Genomic DNA, 21,604 nt, shown 5'->3' on the forward strand with positions numbered 1-21,604 from the left:
GATATTGCCCAGCCTTACTCCACTTCCTTTGCAGCTCCTTAACCTTACAAGGTCAGAGAAGGGCTATTCTGGAGCAAAATCAGAGAAGGCAAGGTGGTGGAGAAAGGTCCTTTGGAGGCAGTGTTTTGGCCAGTTAGCTATTTCAAAACGAAGATAAACTGATCTCCTTAAGGTCTGCTTGTCCACTAACCTTGGGCTTCTTCTGGGACACCAGCTCAGTGACGGATTTGGCCTGCACCTCCACTTCCTTGAAGGCAAACTTGGGGTCAAAGAACTTGTTGTCGATTTTATCTGGAGCCAAATAGCCTGGAGGGGGAAAGTGGAAGCAGAAGAGAAAATGAATTTACAGTCGTATCTTGGTTGTCGAACACCTTGGTACTCATCCGTTTTGACTCCCAAACACCGCAAACTCTTAAGTGGGTGTTCCCATTTGCGAACGTTCTTTGGAAGCTGAACGTCTGATGCGGCTTCCGATTGGCTGCAGGAGCTTCCAGCAGCCAATCGGAAGCCAAGTCTTGGTTTCCAAACGTTTTGGAAGTCAAACAGACTTCTGGAATAGATTCCGTTCGATGTCCAGGGATGATTATATGTAACTGCATATTTTTGCAGTATTTTTAAGTTGTCTGTTGTCGCTTCGGTTTTCTGTATACACCGCTGTCAGGGGTTCAGGAGCAGAGTCACAGGAGAGGGAGGAAACGGAGAGCGAGGGGGAGGAGTCCGAAGGAAATGTCAGCTACGACAGTAGTCCGAGGTCTCTGAGTCTCTCCAGTGACTCGGAGGATTCACAGAAAGGGGCCCCCATAGTCAGGGCAAGGGGAGTGCCCAGGGGGACACCTCGGGAAGAAGGGGCAAGAGGGGACTCAGAGAGTAGCAGCTGGAAATCCGGACCAGCGTCCCCCCCAGAGGGCAGTAGGGGGGAGGAGTCCAAGGCATCGGGATCAGGGAGCGCGCAGGCAGAGGGAGAACGTGAGGCAGGAGTGGCCACACCCTCGTCAGGGAGCGAGGAAACGGTCATCAGGAAAGTTAAACGCGCGCGCGCGCCAAGTTCAAATGTACAGGAGGGCGGCAAGGTGGGCAGCCCGGGTAGGGAGCCAGGTCCTAAAGCCCGCCGAAGAGAGGGGGAGGAGTCAGAGGGGTCAACATCTGCGTCAGAAGAGTCCAGGAGGGAAGAGACCCCGGGGGGTAGTAAGACCCAGAGGAAGAGAGAGAGAAGGAAGAGGTGGAGTAAGATTAGAGTCTTAAACTGGTGCACAGGGGGCGGAGACTCAGACAGAGCTTCGCCGGTCTAAAGTCCAGACGTAGAGCTGGGACGCTGAGACTTGGAAATGGAGACTATTCTTCAATAAAGACTTTGATACTGTACTACCGGCTAGCGTGGGTCCTTGGTGAGCTGGGACCCGGAGCCAGCTCTGACAACCGCTTAGATATTTTTAATGTATTAAGCAATACAGGAATGAAATGATCAATCAATTAATGCAGTTTGCGAGGCTAAAGCCATGATGCTACCAAGCCTCCCACTGCTCATCTTGTTCTGTGTCCGCCTTGTGCCCACTTCCCCCTCTCTGTGGACTCACCCTGGCAGACCACAAAGATCTCGGCAGACTCGTTACGCGAGGCCTGGGGCTTGGTGGCCTGGACTTTGCGGAACAGCTGCTGGAAGATCCACAGGAGGGGCTGGTAGTCCCGGGAACGGAAGACTTTGCTGATGAACCAGCCGCCCTTGGCCAAGAAGTCGCAGGCCAGCTTCAGCGCCGACAGTGTGAGGTTTGCTAAAGGGAGAGCAGAGGGGGAAAGGGAATGAGACGGTGCCAGGGAAATGGGTGGCAAGGGCAGCCAACTTGGCATTTAGCTCAATCCACCAGCACATTTACGCACAAAAACACTCAAACCTCCCCCCCCCAAATCATTTGCAACGTATGGCTAACAATACTTATGTATCTTACAGGGTTGTTGTACGGATTGCAAGAGAAATTTATTTTAAGCATCCTTCGAAAGCACCATGCGCATGCTTAGCATTCAGCTGGCCAATAATAAATCTTTAAAAGCAGCCCCAAATATTATCATTATTAACTTGCTTTCTAAACTTCATGGATTAAGAGTCTTGTGCTCTACCAACGACCACACGGCAGCACACAGCGATGAATAAAGTCATACACGGTCTCCAGTTTTCTACAGAGCCCCATAATCTCACTTCCAAATGACTGAATAGACAAATGCCCCTTTAGACGGCAGCCAAAAAAAGGACAGTGCTGAGAGGGATGGGGCAACCAGTGTAGCGGGGGGAGTTCCAAAACTGCAGTGGTCTAACCTGGAAGCAGCCAGAGCATGGGTTTTAAACTACTGCAAGATTAAAAGGCCCATGCTCTGGCACACCCCTTATGCTCTGATGCAGGCCTCTCTTTCTCAACGGCCAAGATCAGGGGAAGGAAGGGCAGCACAAGAATGTGACTTTACAGTCCCATCTGAGGCTGAGCTCTCACTGGTGTCAAATGCAGGGACACAACTCCACCGTGTATTATATGATTTGCAGCAGATGGACGATGTGGCCAAGGGGGTTCTTGCAAAATTGACACTACATGCACATTGGGACTCGCACGGCCTGTCCTGTGCGCACGAGAATCATTGCTGCTCCTGTACTCAACAGTGATAGACAGGTTGGGCGCTCTATGCACACAGCTCTGGATATGCAGCTCAGCCACCCGCTTCCTCCCTCAGGAGACAGCCCGCATGTGCCGCCGGCAAGAAGACCGCCTGCTCCCTCCCAGCACCCCTGGAAGGAAAGCTCCACACCTTGGGAAAACGCATCATGTACCCAGCTGGCTCCCATGTTGGGAGCCCCATCGTTCAGCACAACATCCACTTTCCACGTCTTCAGCTCCTTGCGTAGGGCCTGGGGGGGGGGGGAAGAGAGAAAGAGAGACTGAATTCAGGGCAATAACTAGCTGAGTATAACACAGAGAAGTACGTGACAGAATTCACCAAGGACAAAACATCTCCCCCTCATTGCAGAGGGCAGGATGTCATTGGGAAAGGAAGGCTCCTAGCCACAACTGCCAGGTGGGAAGAGGGCTACTGTACCCAGATCCTGTTTGTAGGGTTCCCACAAGAATCTGGTTGGTCATTGTGAGAACAGGATACTGGACTAGATGGGCCATGGGCCTGAAAAAGCAGGGCTTTTCTTCTGGTATGTTCTTGGTGTGCATGAGAGAGAAACAGCAAGGTACAGAGAGAAGACAAGAACACAGAAGAGTCTCAATCTGCTTTATTAACTTGGCATTTTGTTCTTCTGTTTTTAGACCTTGTTGCGTTTTATGCTTTTATCTCCATTTTTAAATGCTACCTGCCCTGGGATTTATTCATTGAAAAACAAATAAGCATGAAATCCAGTATGTAAATTCTCCAAACAAACAGATGAGAGATGAGGATGGCAAAGGCAGGTGAGACGGAAGACTAAAATTAGCTGTGCAGGGAATCAGGGCGCGGGTACCGGAAAAAGAGAGCAAGTTACCTGGCGACACTTCTCCGTGGTGATGTCTTCCTGCATTGTTACCACATTGGGAATGGGCTTTATGGGAACCAGGTCAACCCCTGAAATCAAAGACACGGGAGGAAAATATGGAGGAAGAAGTTTCTTTAGGGAAAAAACAGTGCCAGGAATCTCACTGCCCAACTTCTGCAGCATAGCCCATTACAGGCAAAACTGCCTTATATACAGAGGATGTTAATGCGTCGCATTCAAAGTGTGTGCAATCTGTGTACACCCTAGCTGAGCTTTACACTGAGCTGCAACATTCAACGAGGGCAGTCTGAGCACATGGCAGCTGGGCTGCACAGATCAATAAGTACATGTGCACGTGTCTTCATGTGAAGATGCCTAAGCGGACAGCAATCAGTGCTTCCCAAACTTGGGTCTCCAGCTGCTTTTAGACCACAGTTCCCATCATCCCTGACCACTGGTCTTGCTAGCTAGGGATGATGGGAGTTGTAGTCCAAAACAGCTGGAGACCCAAGTTTGGTAAACATTGCTCTAGATAGACCCCCAGGAGAAGCCACGTCGCCCAATTCTGCTGCCACCCCACCCAGGGAAGCAGCAGCGGCACCTGCGTGGGGAGAGCTGCTCTGCCCTACCGCAGGGGCTGCTACTGCACCTAGCCCATTGCTGCCCACTCTGGCTTGCAGCAGCTTCCCAAGCCTTACCGCAGGTGGTCTTTCCTTCTGCTAGAAATCTTTCTGAACAAAGGGTCGACTCTGGGACCTGAGGCACGTACTCTACCAATGTGCTTTGCTTTCACTTGTGAAGCATCAGGAAACCCCTTTTACGCTTTGTGGCAGCGATGAAGAAGCTGTGGCCCTTCAGGTCGTAGGAAGGCAACAACTCTCCTCGGCCCTGGCCATGCCGGCTGGGGGATGATGGGATCTGGAGTCCACCAAAGCCTGACTCCCCAGCCCTGCTGTAGGGAAACTTGCTCAGTGCACACCCAACCCCCTCCCACTGCTTCCTTTGCCTGCTCAGGAGAGCTGGCATGACCTGGCAATTAAGAAACAATGGCTCTGAACCAGGAAATGAACCTGCTTCAAGTGCGCTCTCTTTCTTCGACATAGAAGCCTAGAATTGTAGAGTCAGGACCCCAAGGGTCATCCAGTCCAACCCCCTGCAATGCAGGAATCTTACTGGGGATCCTTTTAGGCAGGCCCCTTGCTCTCAGCCTCTCGTCAAGGATATTACTTACCTTACAGAGGATGTGCAAAAAGATAATGTCTGTGGGGAGTTCACAATGCTCTTTACTATGCTAATGAAAAACCATGGTCCTTTTATGTATATCACCCCCACATCCTCCCTCCCTTCCAGGGGTGGGGGACCTGTTTGTACTCCAGGCTCTGCTGAACTACAACTCCCATCATCTCTGACCACTGGTCACGCTGGCTGGAGTTGTAGTCCATTGATTTTGAGTGAATCATGGGTTCCCTACCTTGGCTCTAGCCAGTGTGTCTCTGAACACCTGGGAGAGCAGCAGTGGCAGAGAGGTTGGATGGCCATGTGTCATGGATGCTTCAGCCAAGTTTCCTGCGTTGCAGAGGGTTGGACTAGATGACCCTCGGGGTCCCATCCAACTCTACAATTCTATGATCCATGTCCCTTCTTGTGAGCTCCCCAGATACATCTGGGTTGGGAAATGGGAAGCTAGGCTAGATTAGGGCTCTACTCTAAGTATCTTCCCTCTCTTCTTCCCGCATCAAGGCTACTTACCAATTATAAGACTGGACACAGGCATAAACTTGGAAGCCACCTGCAACCTGTTGGAAGAACAGAATCAGGTCTACCTTTGAGCGAGTCAACAATGACACCCAAAGAGTGGGAACAAACCTGGTTCTTCATCTGATAAAAGAACTGGGTCTTCCCACAAAAATATTCTTTCCAGTCTGTTCTATAGGGCTGTTTCAAAGATTACTGATAATCTGTGCAAACATAGGCCTACAAAACATGCTCTGCGAAGGCAGAGTCAGGGAATCTTCAGGACATGGGTGGTCAACCTACAGGCCTGGACCTAACTTCAAAAGCCCTCCGCTCTTCCCAGAAACCTGAACTGACAGCTAGCAATCTATCCCTCCTTCTGCAGCATGCTGGGTGGGAAGAGAGGAGGTGGTGGCGGCAGAAAAGGAAATAAAAGAGGGGTAGTGTGGAGACCAAGAAATGCCTAGACCAGTTTTAGAAACTCAGGTATATAAGCTAATTGCCAAGTGCCACCTTAAACCTGAGTTATGGTCGCCACAATGGAATTTCAGCAGGATGAGTGCAGAGATTAGAAAGTTATGACTAAAAGGCTGCCATTCATTGCACTGTTCTGTTTTGCTGTTTATTGAATTTAACTGAATGTTTTATTGATGACTTCTCTGTTTTTACTAATGTATGTCATCACATTTTTTGTTTTGAACATTGTACGTACATTTTTCTTTTTAAGATTATCTTACTGCATGTTCTGTAAACAGCTTAGGGGTTTTGCATATTAAGCAATATATAAATATTATTGCTGCTGGTGACCAAACACTTTTTCCTCTTTAAAAATGTTTTCTGCTTCTGATGGGGTCCTTTCTCTGCCCCTTTTTTTCATTAATGGACAGCTCGAGGGCTGCTGCAAACCTTACAAGTCCACTTGGGGTGGTTCTGAAGCCTCAGAGGCAGTCCGCTTCACCCTGACTTCCCCAAATATCTCCACAGTGGGGATCCTTTCATGGGCAAGTCACAGGACCAAAGCAAATGAGTATCTTGAAATTTGAGTATCTTGAAATTTCAACATTATCACTGGCCTATACTGAACATATTTCGCTGTTGTTTATTGGAAGCTCTTCCCCAACTGTCAGAACGACACAGCCTCATATATGTGACCTGTACCCGTAACATGTCAGTAGCAAGACTTTTCTAATCCTGAACAAAACATCCTCCACACGCCCCCTGCCCTGCTTGCCAGTCACTCACCATCCTCCAGGAGCAGCGCACAGATCCAGCAGCGCCCGAGACTTTGGAAGGAACTGGAATTTGCGGTTCAACTGAATGAGCTTGAAAGACGAACGGGAACGGAATCCTGGAAAAGGGATGAATGAGCACCATGCCATGCCCAGTTAGACCTCATTTATTCACTCAATGCATTTATATCCCCCCTTTTCCTCCATGAAACTCGAGGTAGCGTACATGGTTCTCCCCCTCCCCAATTAATCCCCAGAACAACCCTGTATGGCAAAGTCCTATTCTTGAGCACTGTCTTATTTGGCCAAGATGAGGGTGGGCCACTAGGAAGTAGTATTTAATGGGCTATCCTGGAAATGCAAGGAGAATGGCTGCTCATTGTTCCAGGGGCTCATCAAGAACGATTTATCTATCTATCTCACTATCAATCCAATACACATACCCTTTATTGCAAGAGTGAAGTGCGCCTCAAATTTTAAGCCAGAAAAGAATGTGGCCCAGATATCATTTAGCTAGCCCAGGGGTCTGCAACCTTTAAGACAAAAAGAGCCACTTGGACCCGTTTCCAAAGGGGAAAAAAAACTGGGAGCCACAAAACTTGTCATTATAAAAATAACGTTTTTGTCACTTTTTTATTATTTCTTTGTTTGACCCCTCAAAATTACTCCTCCTCATAGAAATAAACAGTAAATTAACAAGTTACCTTTTTGTGTGTGTGTGTTCTTCACTCCACTTCAAAACAGTGGCCAGCATACATGCCCCCTTTCAATGCAGTGACCAGCGTACATGCCCCTTACAATGTAGCGGGCGGGTAGGTGACGTCGGGACGGTGCGTGACTAACACACGCACTGCCCCATGCGACGTCACAGCCAGTACAGTGCCCGCCACAGTGGGGAGTGTCGGGGCGCACAATGCGCCTCCTCCCCTCGCTAGTATCCGCCCCAGAGCCGCAGCAAAGGTGTAAAAGAGCCACATGCGGCTCCGGAGCCGCGGGTTGCAGACCCCTGAGCTAGCCCAACCTAGGTAACATAGGAAGCCGCTTTATACAGCCTGCACCGGCCTTCGTACATCATTAGCCCAACCTCAACCAGCTGGCTGGGACCTGCTGCTAGGTTGTAACTTAACAAGGTAGACCACACCAGCTGCTCTACCACAGTACAAATATAATAGTTAAGATTGAAAGAGTGGATCCCCAAATGAGTGTTTGTGCAAAAGGAAAGTCTTGGGACTCAAAATGCTGATTACATTAACACTGACAGACTAAAAACAGCTATCCAGGGTGTGACGAAAAAGTTGTTTTTCCTGGACCGGTTGGATCAAAAACAAAATAAAGTGGGGTGTTTTGTTTCTTTCCCTGCCAGCAAATGGTTAAAGAATGGCAGCCTCTGATTGGCCGTGGTTCCAGGAGGGAGTTTTTTTAAAAGGAGAGGATTCGAGAGACAGTGGGAGGTAGAGTGAGGTTGGGTGAGTGGGTTGGAATAGAGGTTGGAGACAGGCTGAGGTAGAAAGAGTGAATTTGAGAAAGAGTTGGTTCTGGAAAAAGACAACTTCCCCTCTGACTGTATTGTACAGACCAGAATTTTACTGGGAGGCAGAGGTTGAGACAGGAGAAGTAGGAGCTGGAAAGGAACAGCCTACTTGGAACTCAAATCTAGTCTGGAGGGGAGAGATTCTTCTTAGGAAAAGAAGAAACTCCCAAACCCAGTGAAGGGTGTGGGTGTGGGGAGCCATTGAGTCTATTGCTTAAGGTACCTCAGGAGCAGGATTGTTAAAGGGGGTGGATAACTGAAAGAAAAGTATCACCAGAACCAAACCTAGAACGCAAAACTGAGGACGAATTAAAGTGTAATCGTACTGTACGCCTGAAGTAACCCAAGTTTAATCCATTTGTGTTATATACTATCTTGCCTTGAATAAATCTTTATTGTTTATTTAAAGAAAACCTGTCTGAGACTCCTACTTACTAAATATCCCCTTACAAAGGTCCCATGCAGGATACTCTGGGCTAGAATTTTAAGAGGAAAGGAAAAGAAACCTCCAAGTAAAGGGTTGTTCAGTGAGGTGGGGGCAATTTATCTAAGTGAGAGTGGGCCCAACGGCGTGAGAGGAAAAAGTGCCGTCGTGTCCATTGTTCACACAAGCCTCTTTCCTACCCCTACCTGAAGATGCCAAGGATGGAACCCTGGGGAGTGCTTGTGCTAGTCAGTGTAGACCTTTGCATGGAAAGCCTATGTCCTGCCACTGAATTATGGTCCTTCCCTTGAAGAAGGACTATCTAAAGCAAGCCCAATGGATACTCACCCAAATCTTGAATCATAAGAGCAGCATAGTGTAGTGGTTAAAGAGACTAAGCTATGAATCGGGAAGCCCCTAGTTCAAATCTTGCCTCTGTCATAAACTCATTAAGGTGGTCTAAGGTAAGCCACCTCCTCTTAGTCCCCTCCATTTACATTATGGGGAATAACACTTATTTATCTCACAGGACTGTTGTAAAGATGGTAACCAAAACACTTTGAACATCTGAAAGCACTTATCAAATGTCAACTGTTGCTGCTATTATTGTTGTTGTTATTATTATTAGTAATAATATTTTGCCCCCTGCAAGAAGATTACACAACCCCCCCATATGCAAGTTATACCCAAGCATTATAAAATCGCTCTTAAGAGTCATGTAAAGCAATGGTTCTTCAACAGGTGGGTCAGAATCTGATCCGACGTGTGTTGCAACAGATACACTGCCACCTTGCTAATATATGGTAAAATATTAAGAAATCGGTCCCCAAAGTGGAACCTGGGTTTGGAAAGGTTGATGATGCTCAATATCAAACTTTAACCTAATTCTACATCCCACAAGTTTAAGTCGGTTATTGTTTACCCAATCCTCAGCAGAAACTTACAGCTAGGTCTCCCCGCCTCCTCAGGGAATCATAGAACTGCAGAGTTGGAAGGGACCAAGAGGGTCATCTAGTCCAACACCCTGCAATGCGAGAATCTTTCACCTAACGTGGGGCTTGAACCCACGACCCTGAGATTTATTTATTTATTTATTATTATTATTATTAGTCTCATGTTCTATCGACTCAGCTATCCCCGAGTGGAACAGTTTCAACTTCAACCACCCCTCCGGGGCCCCCGTTAATCCACAAATCAATCCCAACCCAAGACTTAAGCCATAGTAACTACCTCACAGGGCAAAGAGCGGGGAAAGCGTGTCTCTGAACCCACACAGAGTGACTTTTCCTCTCTGTCGAGCAACTATCCCCGCGTATCTGGGAATGAGGGCAAGTCATACACTGGGGTCGTTTATTAAGGGAATAAATAAATAAATAAATCAGAACTACACCCCAATTTTCTCACCAGTCTCCTTGGCCAAGTGATAGAACTTGTCCCTTCGGGTCTTCCCTACTTTGGGCTTCTTGCCCATCTTGAAATCAGCAGCTGGGGGTCCCTCCGACGCAGAGAAGCAGCCACTACACGCACATGCGCTCGGAACTTGATCTGATCCTTCCTGTATCCCGTAGCACTTCCTCTTCCGGTTTGTAGTATTACGTTCGCCGGCATCATCACAGCCATCTTGAGTGTGGCAGAGCCCCTCGGCCCCCCACCCCCGCTCGCCTGCCAAATGCAAACTGACAAGCTCCCGTTTTACCTCCTAGGGGACCATAGGGAATCCGAAAGACAACTACTGTATGTCAAATTGTCATTCGGTTTCCATTTTTTCCCCATCTAAGGTACTAAGGACCCTACCAACATGGCAGCAAAAGTATGTCAAAAATGACTTGAGGCGGAAGGGGGTACGTACGCATGTGCAGCGCCTAAACGCCACAAGAAAACTAAGAGATATGAATACAAGAAGTATCAACAAACGTCGCTTCCGGTTCTCGATCGTAAATTCGTAGAACTCGTCATAAGGAGGGGGGGGCAATTCTTGCTCCGCCACATATAGAACCCGGCAATCTAGAACCGGAAGTAAACCAATTAAACCTACTGTGGACCGGATCTCTTTGGAGCGGAAAGGGAGGGGGGAAGGAAACGGCTTCCTTTTCCCAAGAAGGGCGCGCGAGCGTCGGCCATGTTGATTGAGGGCAAGCAACCGGAAGGAGGAAGGAGGCCTTCCCTTCCCGCAGCTTCCGCCGTTGAGTGAGCGCATGCGCCTTTTAGTGAATGTGGATACCGGCGAGGGGGAAAATGGCGGTTGAAGGGCCGGAGCAGGTAAGCGGGTTCCCGCGAGTGCTGAGTCACTCCGGCCTCCGCTCTCTCTCACTGTTCTCACGGGGGTGTCTTGTTTGTAAAAGTGGGAGAGAGATAAGAGAGGTCCGTTTGCCACTTGCCTGGACAAAGGGGGAAGGGATGGCGGAGAGGCTTTCGTTAAAAATGGTGGGGGGGGGTATAAACGGGGAATGAGAAGGAAGTTCGTTTGTGTGTGGATGCAGATTAAGTGCGAAAGTGACGGAGATGTTGGCGGGGCAACAGGGGAAGGAGGTGGCCTGACGTTAAAGGGCCCCTGATCCGACAGAGGCGCTTGGTGGTATGAAGGCAATCTGGGTGGGTGTAGTTGCTACTCAGCTGCGTTATTATTATTAATTGAATTTATATACCGCCCTATACCCGGGGGTCTCAGGGCGGTTCACAGTTAGAAAGCGGGGAAGGTGTGTCCTCCTTTGCCTGCCTTAAAATGATAATATGGGAGGGTCCACGTAATGTGCAGAGGTGGTTTGTAATGTCATGTGAAAGGTTACCGGTACTAGTAGTGATTGTGATATTTATTAAACGTACAAACTGCGGGAGGCAGTGGAAGACAGGAGTGCCTGGCATGCTCTGGTCCATGGCATCATGAAGTTTCGGACACAACTAAACAACAACCACCACCCTCTTTTCGTGATGATCACAGGGTGGTTTCATGCAAGATGAAGACACAAAATGTATAGCACAATAAAACATCAAAAGGACTGCAGCCCATAGCTCCCCCTCCCACAAACACATTTTTTAAAGGCCATAGAGTGTTCAACCAGCCCTAAAGGCCTTTGGTGTAGACTAGAAGGATGTTTTTTTGCCTGACACCTAAAGATATGTAACAATGGCACCAGGCAAGACTGTCTGGGTGGGCATTCCACAAATGGGGAGCCATCGCAGAAAAGGCCCGTTCTCTCTTGCTGTCACTTCTAGGTGTTGGAGAGGGTGTTACCGCCTAATTTAAACAGTTAAAGGGTGCCTGTTTCTAAATAGTAGGTGTGCTAGCTTATGGGCTGGGGAGAGCAGTGAAACAGCAAATTGTAAGGTAGGGGTGACAATTCATGGTTTGGGTAGTGGGCTGTAATTTAACTTGGGGGGCGGGTGGTGAGCTGTGCCTCTTGTCCTTGAGCTTATCTGTTTGTCTTCTATTTACTGTCCCAAATCTTTCGGGCAGATGGAGTTGGATGAAGGCAAAGGTGGGACTGGGCTGCGCCAGTATTACCTCTCCAAGATTGAAGAGCTACAGGTGAGATATTCTTGTTTCCTGGAGTGGGAGGATCAATATAAGTTCTCACTTTCTAAATCCTTTCTCAAACGCAGATAACACAACTTTCATACACACAAGTTGTTTTAACATGTGGGGCATACTATGGCTAGTGGATCTTTAGATGATCTCCTGTCTCTTTATTGGCTCACTTTTTTATTTCTATAGTGCCTATGTTAAGGGCAAGATATAGGCCCCCTTCTCAGGTTTATAATTAATGGATGAAGATAGGCATGCATTCTATAATGTGGTTTTGACAAAAAGTGTGCCGGGCTATGGTGTGTGTGTGTGTGTGTGTGTGTGTGTGTTCAAATACGTTTCAACACACAGAGTATCTCTGTTTCTTCACTGTAAAAGACAAGACATGACACATAAAGGAAGGTGTTTGGAAGGAAAAGAGATCTCTTCGACAGTACTGTGGGTGGGGGGAGAGTTGTGTATTTCTTACCTTTTTCTCACACCTTTCCTCCAGTGAGCTTAAGGCAGTTTACATGGTGGTTCTTCTCCCCGTCCCCCAATCCTACCCTGTGAGATAGGCGGGCTGAGACAGTAACTGACCAAAGCTTACTTGGAGAGCTACACAGCAAAGTGAGGGGTTGAATGAGTCTCCTTGACGTTAATCCAACACTCTAACCACCACATGCGCCTGGTGTTTACATCCTGTTTGGAGCTAGCTGCTTTTCCACTCCTTAGGAAAAGATAATGCAATTATCCCTTGTTTGCCAGCTAGTAGCCGGAGTGCCCCAACTCGTATCTTGGTGAGAATAATTATCTGGTGGCTGGCGGAGGGGGAGCAAACACCCTTAGTTGATGGGGTACTATGCTATTTTGGCGTAAAGTGTCATCTTTCTCCATTTCTTCTTCAAGTTGATAGTCAACGATAAGAGCCAGAATCTCAGACGGCTGCAGGCACAGCGGAATGAACTCAATGCCAAGGGTAAGCTGGGGATTGTTCAGCTCTCTGCAGTGTTGCTTTTGTGTTTTGGGAGAGGTTTGATGGCTTTTGTTTTTAAATTCTGTTTCTACCCTGCACCCACATTTTCCCCACTGGCAAAAACCAGTATATGTTTGCTACCTTAATTTGAAGCAACTTTGCTTGATTGATTATATTTTTATAAAGTGTAATGCTTTTATGTTAAGAATCTGTGGTCACTTTATGTAATCTCATAAGTAAAATATCAGACACTGGGTGTATTTATAACTTGAGATGTAAATACTTTTAAATGTAATCAAAATAGAAAGCAGCAGAGTTTTTAGTCCTAAGTTGTACATAAAGCATTTTGTTTCCTTAAGATGGTAAATTAAGCTTTTGAACTGTTCTGAAATAGATATGCTACTTATTTTCTTATTTCATGGCCCCCCCCCCCCGAGAAATGTTTCCTCCCTTGCTTCTGGAAATGTTGTCTCTCTAGGGAGGGGCAGTCCCTGAGTTGTCCAAGATGATGCTGAATTGGGCGACTTCCTCTCCACTGGTGCTAATGCTGTTTTGTTTTCTCTGACCACCCTAGTGCGCCTGCTTCGCGAGGAGTTGCAACTTCTGCAGGAACAAGGTTCCTACGTGGGTGAAGTGGTGAGGGCTATGGACAAAAAGAAAGTGCTTGTCAAGGTATGGTCACCCCCTGCATGTGTGTATCAGATATATACATCTCTGTGTTTAGAAAAGCGTTGTCCTTCAAACAGGCTATGATTGTGAGTTGGGAATAATAACTGCTGGCATTTAAACAGCACTTTCAATATTGAAAGCACAGTGTTAAAACTTGGACTGGGAAGAACATGGGTTCAAATACCAACCTGGCTGGGAAGTTCATTGGGTGATCTTGGGCTAGTTGCCATCTCTCACCTGAGCCTCCACCCCACAAATTTGTGAGCAGAAAATGGGGGTTGAGAAGAGATGCAGGTATGCTGCTCTGAGCTCCTTGGAGGAAGAGCAGCATAAAAAGGACAGCTCTGTAAGGTTGAAATTGGAAGGCAGTGGCATGTCTGAGGCCCCCAATTACTTCATGGTAGAGGTGAGAATTTTAACCTGGGTTCACAACTCAATTCTCCTGTTACTTTGCTGTTTCTGGACAGAAGTAGCAAAAATGATTGGATATCTAGGTGCTTAATGAATCCTGTGTGTCTTCCAAAACTCTTTTTTATCTGTTTTTACAATAGTAATATTCCTCAATAATATCTTCAAGTTGTTTTGCACTGTAAGCTAGAAGTGCTTTGCCATACGGGTGGAAGTGGGTATATTTTTCCTACGAGCCATGTTGACTGTTGATTTCTTTGGCTTGACTTGTTTTGCCATTGATGCTGCAAGTGTTTGATTCTTACGGTAATAACTGGCCCTCTGTTCCAGGTTCATCCTGAAGGCAAGTTTGTTGTTGATGTGGATAAAAACATAGACATCAACGATGTGAGTATTTGCTGGGCCATGTCTGGTATTCCACAGACATGGGAATACCAGAATGGGAGTAGTGGTGTTTATGTCTCTGTTGGATTTGCATGTGTGCTGTTTTCTTTCCTGCATCTGGGTTTGCTCTATCTTTTAAATGCCCCTGGGGAAACCCAGGGTGGAACATGCATCTCATGTACTCTCTATACCACACAGGTAACCCCGAACTGCCGTGTTGCCTTACGGAATGACAGCTACACACTCCACAAGATCTTGCCAAACAAGGTGGACCCCCTGGTCTCATTGATGATGGTGGAGAAAGTGCCAGACTCCACTTATGAGATGATTGGCGGCCTTGACAAGCAGATCAAAGAGATCAAGGAAGTGATTGAGCTGCCCGTCAAGCATCCAGAGCTTTTTGAAGCTTTGGGCATTGCTCAACCCAAGGCAAGTGAAGAGAGATGTGGTGTCCCCACCATATCATGCCTCGCTTTCTCACTAGACCAGACTTTAGATAAATGGATAGATGATTACTCACACCTGACATTAACTACAAATAAGTATTGAAATACTCATCCCACATGAAGAGAAGTAGTCCGGTTTGCCGTCGCCCCCGTTTCCTGTGCCTTCCTTAGGGAGGGGTGCATAGGCTATAGCACATGCCTTGATTCAGAAGGCCAAGGTTCAGCCCCTGACATCTCCAGTTCAAGGGAAATAGCCTTTCTCAGAATGGAAAACAACTACTGTTCAGGGCTAGGCAGACCAAGGGTCTGTCTTGGTATAAGGCAGATTTCTGGGACTCCATGCCCGCGACAAATGGAGGGTGGGTAGAAAGCAGGTCTCTGTATTAAAAGCCTGCAAAAGGATGCAAATTTTCTACACCTTTTGTTTCATCGCTCCAACTGACACCATCAAGGTACTAGATAGTCTGCAAGAGAGGTTGTCGGACGTGCTGTGCCACCATGAGTTCCTTTCTCTTCCTCTCCACTAAATGGCTTTAGTTCCCTCTCCATACTAATCTCATGTTACACTTATTGCAGGGTGTGCTGCTGTATGGACCTCCTGGGACTGGGAAAACTTTGCTGGCCCGAGCAGTGGCTCATCACACTGATTGCACGTTCATCCGTGTCTCTGGCTCTGAGCTTGTGCAGAAGTTCATTGGGGAAGGTGAGTGAGGCAGGGTGGATGGGAGAGAGGAAGTTTTTATTGTTTATCACATTTTTATCCTTCCCTTATTCTAGCCTGGAATTTAAGGCAGCGTGCTTTACACACACACATACCCCACAAGTTTTTTATAGAGTGGAACTTCTGTTTTTGAGTGTCTCAGAAGTTGAATGTTTTGGCTTTCAAATGCCGAAAACCCGGAAGTAACTGTTACAGTTTCCAAACAATTTCCGGAAGGTGAATGTGCCACACGGCTTCTGTTTTGAGTTTCCCTACTGTATTGAGGCTTCAACTTTCAGGTTTTAAACGTTTTGGAAGTCAAACAGTCTTCTAGAATGGATTACATTTCAAAAACTGAGGTTCCATTGTACATATATACATTACAAGTACATTAACCATTACAAGTCAGTTCTCTTAGGACTTCCCAGTCCATCTCTCCATGGCATTCCATTCAAACTTTATTAGGCAGTGTACATGTTATTCTCAGGAGACCCAACCATCCAGGCACTGAGGAGACCCAGCCCTCCTTAACTTCAGTAAGGTGGCAGCTCATGTATATTAGACCATACCTGGGGAGCTGCCATGTATTCTTTTTCCCACTAGAAAAAGGCAGCTGCCTGTACAGTTTGGCGAATGACTTGAAAAAGACCGTTTACAATTTTGCAGAGCCTAAAAACGGGAGTTCTACAGTCCTCCAAGCACAGAATTGGTCACAAGATTCCAGTTCTGTGATCAAGTTGCCTCTTTGCCATAATTTTTCCAGGGTATGCCTGTTGATTGAGCACTATTCTACCCATCTCTTAAAAATGCAACTAGGCTCTCTGAGATGGGGCTGGTGGGATGGTTTGTGTTTGATAGAGGGGTAAGGGAACATTTTTAGATAGGGCTGTATGTTTGGGGGACAAGCTCATCTAGGTCTTGGGGGGCACTGCAGTAATTGCTAAAGGATCTTGGCTTGTTTCTTGGTGGCAGGTGCACGGATGGTGCGTGAGCTCTTTGTCATGGCCCGGGAGCACGCTCCCTCCATTATCTTCATGGATGAGATTGATTCCATTGGCTCCTCCCGTCTGGAGGGTGGCTCTGGTGGGGACAGCGAGGTTCAGCGCACCATGTTAGAACTGCTCAACCAGCTTGATGGTTTTGAGGCCACCAAGAATATCAAGGTATGTTGTGAAAGGGACAGAATCCACACTTTCCCATCATTCTGTGGATTATGCACAGGAACGTAGTTCATATAATTGATGAAGTTTGAAGAATGTTGCTCTTCTTGGCATATATGTTTTTAAAGAAATACATAATTTGAACCTAGATTGCACTTAAGGCTATGAAACCTTGCTACCAAACTATAGAGAGACAGAAGTGGAGGAGGAGGCAGAGGAATCTGGCTGCAGGAGAAGAGAAGTAATAGGTGGCTTGGGGAAGAACGTTTACTGTGGTCTGTTGAAGGGTAGCGGGGATAGATGTAGCATCTGCTGGTATTTATTAGCCAAAACACTGCATATAGGATTCTAGTGAAATGCTCTTTTTGTCCTGTTTAGGTCATCATGGCGACCAACCGCATAGACATCTTGGATTCAGCCCTGCTTCGTCCTGGGCGTATCGACAGAAAAATTGAATTCCCTCCACCAAATGAAGAGGTAATGGAGACTTTGTGGGAGACAGCCATTGTATTTCTCCCTGTAGTAGGCTTTCCCTCAATAGCTTTTCTTACCCTGGCAGCCAGTGTCCCTGTTTGCAAAACTGCATTGTCGTTTAACTGCCGCTTCCTCTCTCCTTCCTGTCACTCCACAGGCTCGACTTGACATCTTGAAGATCCACTCTCGCAAGATGAACCTGACACGGGGAATTAATTTGCGGAAAATTGCGGAGCTGATGCCAGGGGCTTCAGGGGCTGAGGTCAAGGTAAAGTAGCAAGCTTGCGTCTGAGAATTCTGCTCCCCAAGTTTGGCACCCCTTCTCTAACTACCACATGCAGCATTAAGGATCATTTGATTATCAAGGCTTGCTAGAGATAACACTTTTTGAGGTTTGTATGTTTGCATCAGTGAGCGGAAGGGACTTCAGACAAAGATTTTAAAAATCAAGGATTTTGGAATCTCTTGTGGTGGTGTGTGCACCCACACATTCAAACTATTTTGATACTATTGGGTTGTCCTGACCAACCATTTCCCATCAGTGGAGAGGTTCAGTACCTAGTCATATGTATTAATCTCACACACATCCACTTTGACGGCTATCATTTTGTTATCCTTGGGTGCGGCAGAAGCAAGCCTATCTGGGCTGTATATTCTCTTGGCATTTGTGTGAGGCAGCTCAGGTGGGTCCCTTACATATCTCTTTTGCAGGGCGTGTGCACAGAAGCTGGAATGTACGCGTTGAGGGAGAGGCGGGTACATGTAACTCAAGAAGACTTCGAGATGGCTGTAGCAAAGGTATTGTGGGTTGTGGGTATGAGGGAAGGGCTATTCTTTCGGGGTGGAAAGAGCCCAAGATATAGGGGATTTGCATTTTGTTGCTCTTGTCATCAGTGTTTGTGTCAGAACTTGCCTTTCTCCTAAGGTGCTGCAGAGATTAAATGAAGGAGTGGGTAATAGTGGGGACCTTATAGTGTAGTCACTTGTTACATTAAGGCTGTACTTTTACAGAGAAAGCCTATGTGGTTTGTTCCAGGGCAGGGTAGACATTACAAAAAGAAAAAAAAAGCCCACATCCATTTTTGTTGTGGGAGGGATATGGAAGGAATAGTGAGAGTTTAATGCATGTATTCAGGGTGGGATTGGAGCTGAGACTTCATCTTGTCCAACAGGTAGTATACAAAAAGGTTACTAAATTGTGTAGAATTTGGGTAGCCATTTAACTGCTTGGAAGTTTTATCTCTTCTACTGACCTTTTTGCCTTTCTGACTTGATTTCTAATGTTCTTTCTCTTTGGCAGGTTATGCAAAAAGACAGTGAGAAGAATATGTCTATCAAGAAGCTGTGGAAATAAGTTGCTGCCCCTACCCAAGCAAGTGAATTCCGACCTCATTCTCCACTGTAATCTTTACACCCCAATGTCCTTCCCCCCTCTTAATAAAACTTAATATTAACAGTTGTGCTTGTAAATAGAGGAAGGAGAAGCAAGCACAGAAATTTGTGCTTAAAGACTTATCTGTTCCTCCAGTTCTACAGAAAATTAGCTCCCAGAAGCAGAGTCTTTTGGTACAATAGATATCACTCCACTGACTGTGGGAAGGTAACATTTTGAAGCACTGTTAAGGCCCAAGGTCAAATAGCTTTATTTGAAAAGCCTCTTTAATGCCATTCTTAATTGAATGCTATGTTAAACACCTTAAGTGTTGGTATTTCCCAGTGTATCTTTTCCCCAAATCATGATGAGTGGGCTTGTGAGTCTTTCGACCCATCAAATATCAATTCTCTGTCCTAGAACCCTTATAGGGTTGGTATGAAAAGAGAACCACTGAGAGATTATGATTTATCATGATCTGTATGAAACAGTGTTATTGTTCAAGGAAGCCTGTCTTTGGAGCACTCAACTAGAAATTGCGATCAAGAGAAATTTTAAAGTGAACTGATTAAATTTGCTGGCCTCGGACTGTTACTCAGATCACACATTTCTATAATTCGGTGTCATTTTAGACAAATATGTGCAAGGGTGAGGAACCTGTGCCCTTCCAGATGTTGAGTGGCAGTTCTCATTGGCTCCAGCCAGCATGCCTCAAAAGGAGGAGTCCAACATCTGGAGCACCACAGGCTACCACTACAAGGCTGCTATACAGCTAAAAAGAAATGGCATTCAGTAGCTAGATTTTGTTACATATAATTTTTGAGTGCTAAAATGAAGCTGCGTAAAATAAATCTTGGAAAAAAATAATGTATACTAGGTTCCCAAGTGCTTCAAAGTGGGCAAATTTAAAGAAGTAGCTTGTTGTGAGACAGCAGGCCTACTTCTCTCCATTCTTCCACCTCCAAAAGCCAGAGCGCAGAAAGGTGGCAAGGGTGCAGCAATTAGCTGGAGACCTACTCCAAAGAACTAGTTGTCTGAAATTTTCACATTACAGAAAAAATTGTCACACTGTGGTAGCCAGAACTTGTCTGCTTTGTAGAGATTCTCGCAATGAATTTGGTATTCCATGTGATACTTGTTCAACTGGACCTTGAGTGTAAGAGCTTATAAGTTACTTGTGTCTCACTTACAGCATGGCAGTGAACCTTGCATAAGCAGAGCAAGGATGTGGCAGCTGTGGTCCATTGGATATCACTGGCACCCTAATTCGCATCAGCCCTAACCATCAGGGCCAAAGATGATGGGCGCTGCAGCTCAACAACGCCTGGTGAACCACAGTTCCCTCATCCTGCTAGAGCTGAAAGGTACATCTGCTCCTCGAGAGCAGCCTCCGTTGTAGGGCAGAAGAGAAATCAGGCAAGCTTAATTCAAGCTGCTGCTTAAGAGTACTTTTATTAGAAAACATTCAACATAGAAACTGGTAACATTCTTGTTCATAGTGAGTGAACATCCCATCAGCTCCTACTTGGCCAACTACATCTCGAGAGGAGGACCATAAAGCAAGGAGGATATATTCTAGATTTAAGTGCCGAGGGGCCAGGAGCTTGGGGACTGAAGGCACTTGGGGTGGGGGGTGGCAAGAAGGCTCAAGCAAATCTCCCCTTGGCTGGTGGCCTCAAATGTTTCCTGCAGTACATGTGGCCTTGACCGAAGAGGAACAGGTCTCCACTATTCACTTTTTAAACTTCGTGCTGGAGAACCATGGAAGAAATATCAACTGATTGTCATTAACAGAACAGCAAAACAAACAAACCCCTCTTCAGAACCATGCTGTTTCAGAGGGAGGAAGGGCACCAATACATAGTAACAACAAACTTCCCGTTGCAAAAAAAACCAAACCTGCTCCCAAAAAAAGAGATAGTGCAAAGACTAAATGCCAGCAAGCAAGGCTGACAGTTTGGAATGGATGAAGCTTTGGTTAAAAATTGAGCAGCAGTAGCAGCCACCCAACATTGCAAGGGAGGCTGCCGAGACTCAGCTAAGAGGTAGAAGGCAACTCAAAAATTCCCAGTGTCCCAGAGGCAAAGCGCATAGGAAGGGTAAAGGGTGGGGGGTCTGAGGAAGGAGAGGAGCTCACTTTTCTCTCTAAAGGAGGTTTTAAGCCTTGTTTAATCCCCAGGTGGATACTGAATAAGCTTCCCCCCTATCCCCAAATGAGACAGTGGGGCAGAACTCCCCCGGCCCCGATAGAGGCAGAGGATTTTGGACAAGCATTGCCTGGCTGCTGGTCCATTCCAAAGTACCACAAGGTGTAGAAGGGGTGCTGAAGGTGGCAGCGCTAGGTAAGGCGAACGCCAAGCACTTGTTCCAGTTCTTGTCTGCGCTGCTGAACCTGGAAGATACAAGACGGTCACAGTGATGAGCAGGAGCAAATAAGCACAGCCAGGCATACGTTTTGCCTCCCATGGCAGAAGCACAGTGAGGCCTTTCTTGCTTTCCAAGGGCAAGAGTCTGATTCTCAGGTGTACAATCACTGAGGAAAGTAAATGGGAGAAGAACGGAGCAAGTGGAGGCTGTAGATCACTTGCTGGGATCAGCTGTTAAGCAGCAGTACAAAAGGAATCCAGGGAAGGGGCAAAAAGAAAGCCAGAAAGGCGATTATTGGGGTGTGGGGATGTGCTGGAACTGAAAATAACATCCTCCCTCCATGGCCAAGTCCAGGTTGGGAAGATGCCGCGTGACTTTAAATAATAGGGAATGCCATATAATAGCCTCTTCAAACCTTGGCAAAGATGTGTCTCCCAACAGCCTCCTGCATCCACGGTTGTTGGTAGAACTCCGCCCGCCTCTCCTCTTCAGGGTTCCCAACCACATCGGTGATGATCTAGAGCAAAATGGGGGGAAAGGGAAAGCTATTTCCTGTGCTGCCAATGTTCAGAGAGTTTCAAAACGGAGACCACAGCAAGATTACTAAAACTGCCTTGTTCAGTGTCACTATAACCCAGCAATGTGCGCAACAGGCCAATGAGATGCTCACAAACATGGCATTGGTATCTCTTAGTTTCAAAATTTCCAGCTGGAATACATCAATGATTT

General features: G+C 46.7%; 3 protein-coding genes across 7 annotated transcripts in view; 1 reads left to right on the forward strand and 2 right to left on the reverse strand.

The window, feature by feature from the left end:
- Nucleotides 1-10,471, reverse strand: part of FTSJ3 (FtsJ RNA 2'-O-methyltransferase 3) — a 37,904-nt gene extending 27,433 nt beyond the window's left edge. The window contains exons 1-7 of one of the 2 annotated variants that reach the window (XM_083408579.1): nucleotides 9,822-9,992; nucleotides 6,476-6,581; nucleotides 5,249-5,295; nucleotides 3,509-3,588; nucleotides 2,791-2,890; nucleotides 1,575-1,769; nucleotides 191-306 (exon numbers count right to left, since the gene is read on the reverse strand). In XM_083408579.1, coding sequence (XP_083264705.1) covers nucleotides 191-306; nucleotides 1,575-1,769; nucleotides 2,791-2,890; nucleotides 3,509-3,588; nucleotides 5,249-5,295; nucleotides 6,476-6,581; nucleotides 9,822-9,888 — 711 coding nt within the window. In that variant the 5' untranslated portion in view covers nucleotides 9,889-9,992. Of the gene's footprint in view, nucleotides 1-190; nucleotides 307-1,574; nucleotides 1,770-2,790; nucleotides 2,891-3,508; nucleotides 3,589-5,248; nucleotides 5,296-6,475; nucleotides 6,582-9,821 lie in introns of both variants that reach the window. The other variant, XM_083408578.1, reaches the window with a different exon arrangement.
- Nucleotides 10,472-10,528: 57 nt separating this feature from the next.
- Nucleotides 10,529-18,592, forward strand: PSMC5 (proteasome 26S subunit, ATPase 5). Of its 2 annotated transcripts, none has more exons than XM_083408731.1 (12): nucleotides 10,529-10,676; nucleotides 11,872-11,943; nucleotides 12,829-12,898; nucleotides 13,470-13,567; nucleotides 14,303-14,359; nucleotides 14,555-14,785; nucleotides 15,379-15,505; nucleotides 16,475-16,665; nucleotides 17,041-17,139; nucleotides 17,294-17,404; nucleotides 17,848-17,934; nucleotides 18,437-18,592. In XM_083408731.1, the coding sequence occupies exons 1-12, from the start codon at nucleotides 10,629-10,631 to the stop codon at nucleotides 18,488-18,490; spliced, it is 1,245 nt and encodes a 414-aa protein (XP_083264857.1). In that variant the 5' UTR covers nucleotides 10,529-10,628; the 3' UTR covers nucleotides 18,491-18,592. The 2 variants fall into 2 exon arrangements, with proteins under 2 accessions (XP_083264857.1, XP_083264858.1); XM_083408732.1 differs by lacking the exon at nucleotides 10,529-10,676 and adding an exon at nucleotides 10,789-11,009.
- A 1,349-nt stretch (nucleotides 18,593-19,941) lies between these two features.
- The window catches only part of SMARCD2 (SWI/SNF related BAF chromatin remodeling complex subunit D2), a gene marked incomplete at its 5' end in the record, with an annotated part of 29,063 nt that continues 27,400 nt past the window's right edge, over nucleotides 19,942-21,604 (reverse strand). For all 3 annotated transcript variants that reach the window (XM_083408674.1, XM_083408673.1, XM_083408675.1), the window contains 2 exons: nucleotides 19,942-20,900; nucleotides 21,291-21,392. In XM_083408674.1, coding sequence (XP_083264800.1) covers nucleotides 20,847-20,900; nucleotides 21,291-21,392 — 156 coding nt within the window. In that variant the 3' untranslated portion in view covers nucleotides 19,942-20,846. The remainder of the gene's footprint in view (nucleotides 20,901-21,290; nucleotides 21,393-21,604) is intronic.

Source organism: Podarcis tiliguerta, assembly GCF_965153285.1.
Source record: "Podarcis tiliguerta genome assembly, chromosome: 13".
Taxonomy (NCBI): Eukaryota; Metazoa; Chordata; class Lepidosauria; order Squamata; family Lacertidae; genus Podarcis; species Podarcis tiliguerta.

Coding starts and splice junctions, on each gene's coding strand:
- PSMC5 (XM_083408731.1), top strand. CDS start 10,629: ATGTGGATACCGGCGAGGGGGAAAATGGCGGTTGAAGGGCCGGAGCAG. Junction 11,944..12,828: donor CCAAGATTGAAGAGCTACAG/GTGAGATATTCT, acceptor TTCTTCTTCAAG/TTGATAGTCAACGATAAGAG. Junction 15,506..16,474: donor GCAGAAGTTCATTGGGGAAG/GTGAGTGAGGCA, acceptor TCTTGGTGGCAG/GTGCACGGATGGTGCGTGAG.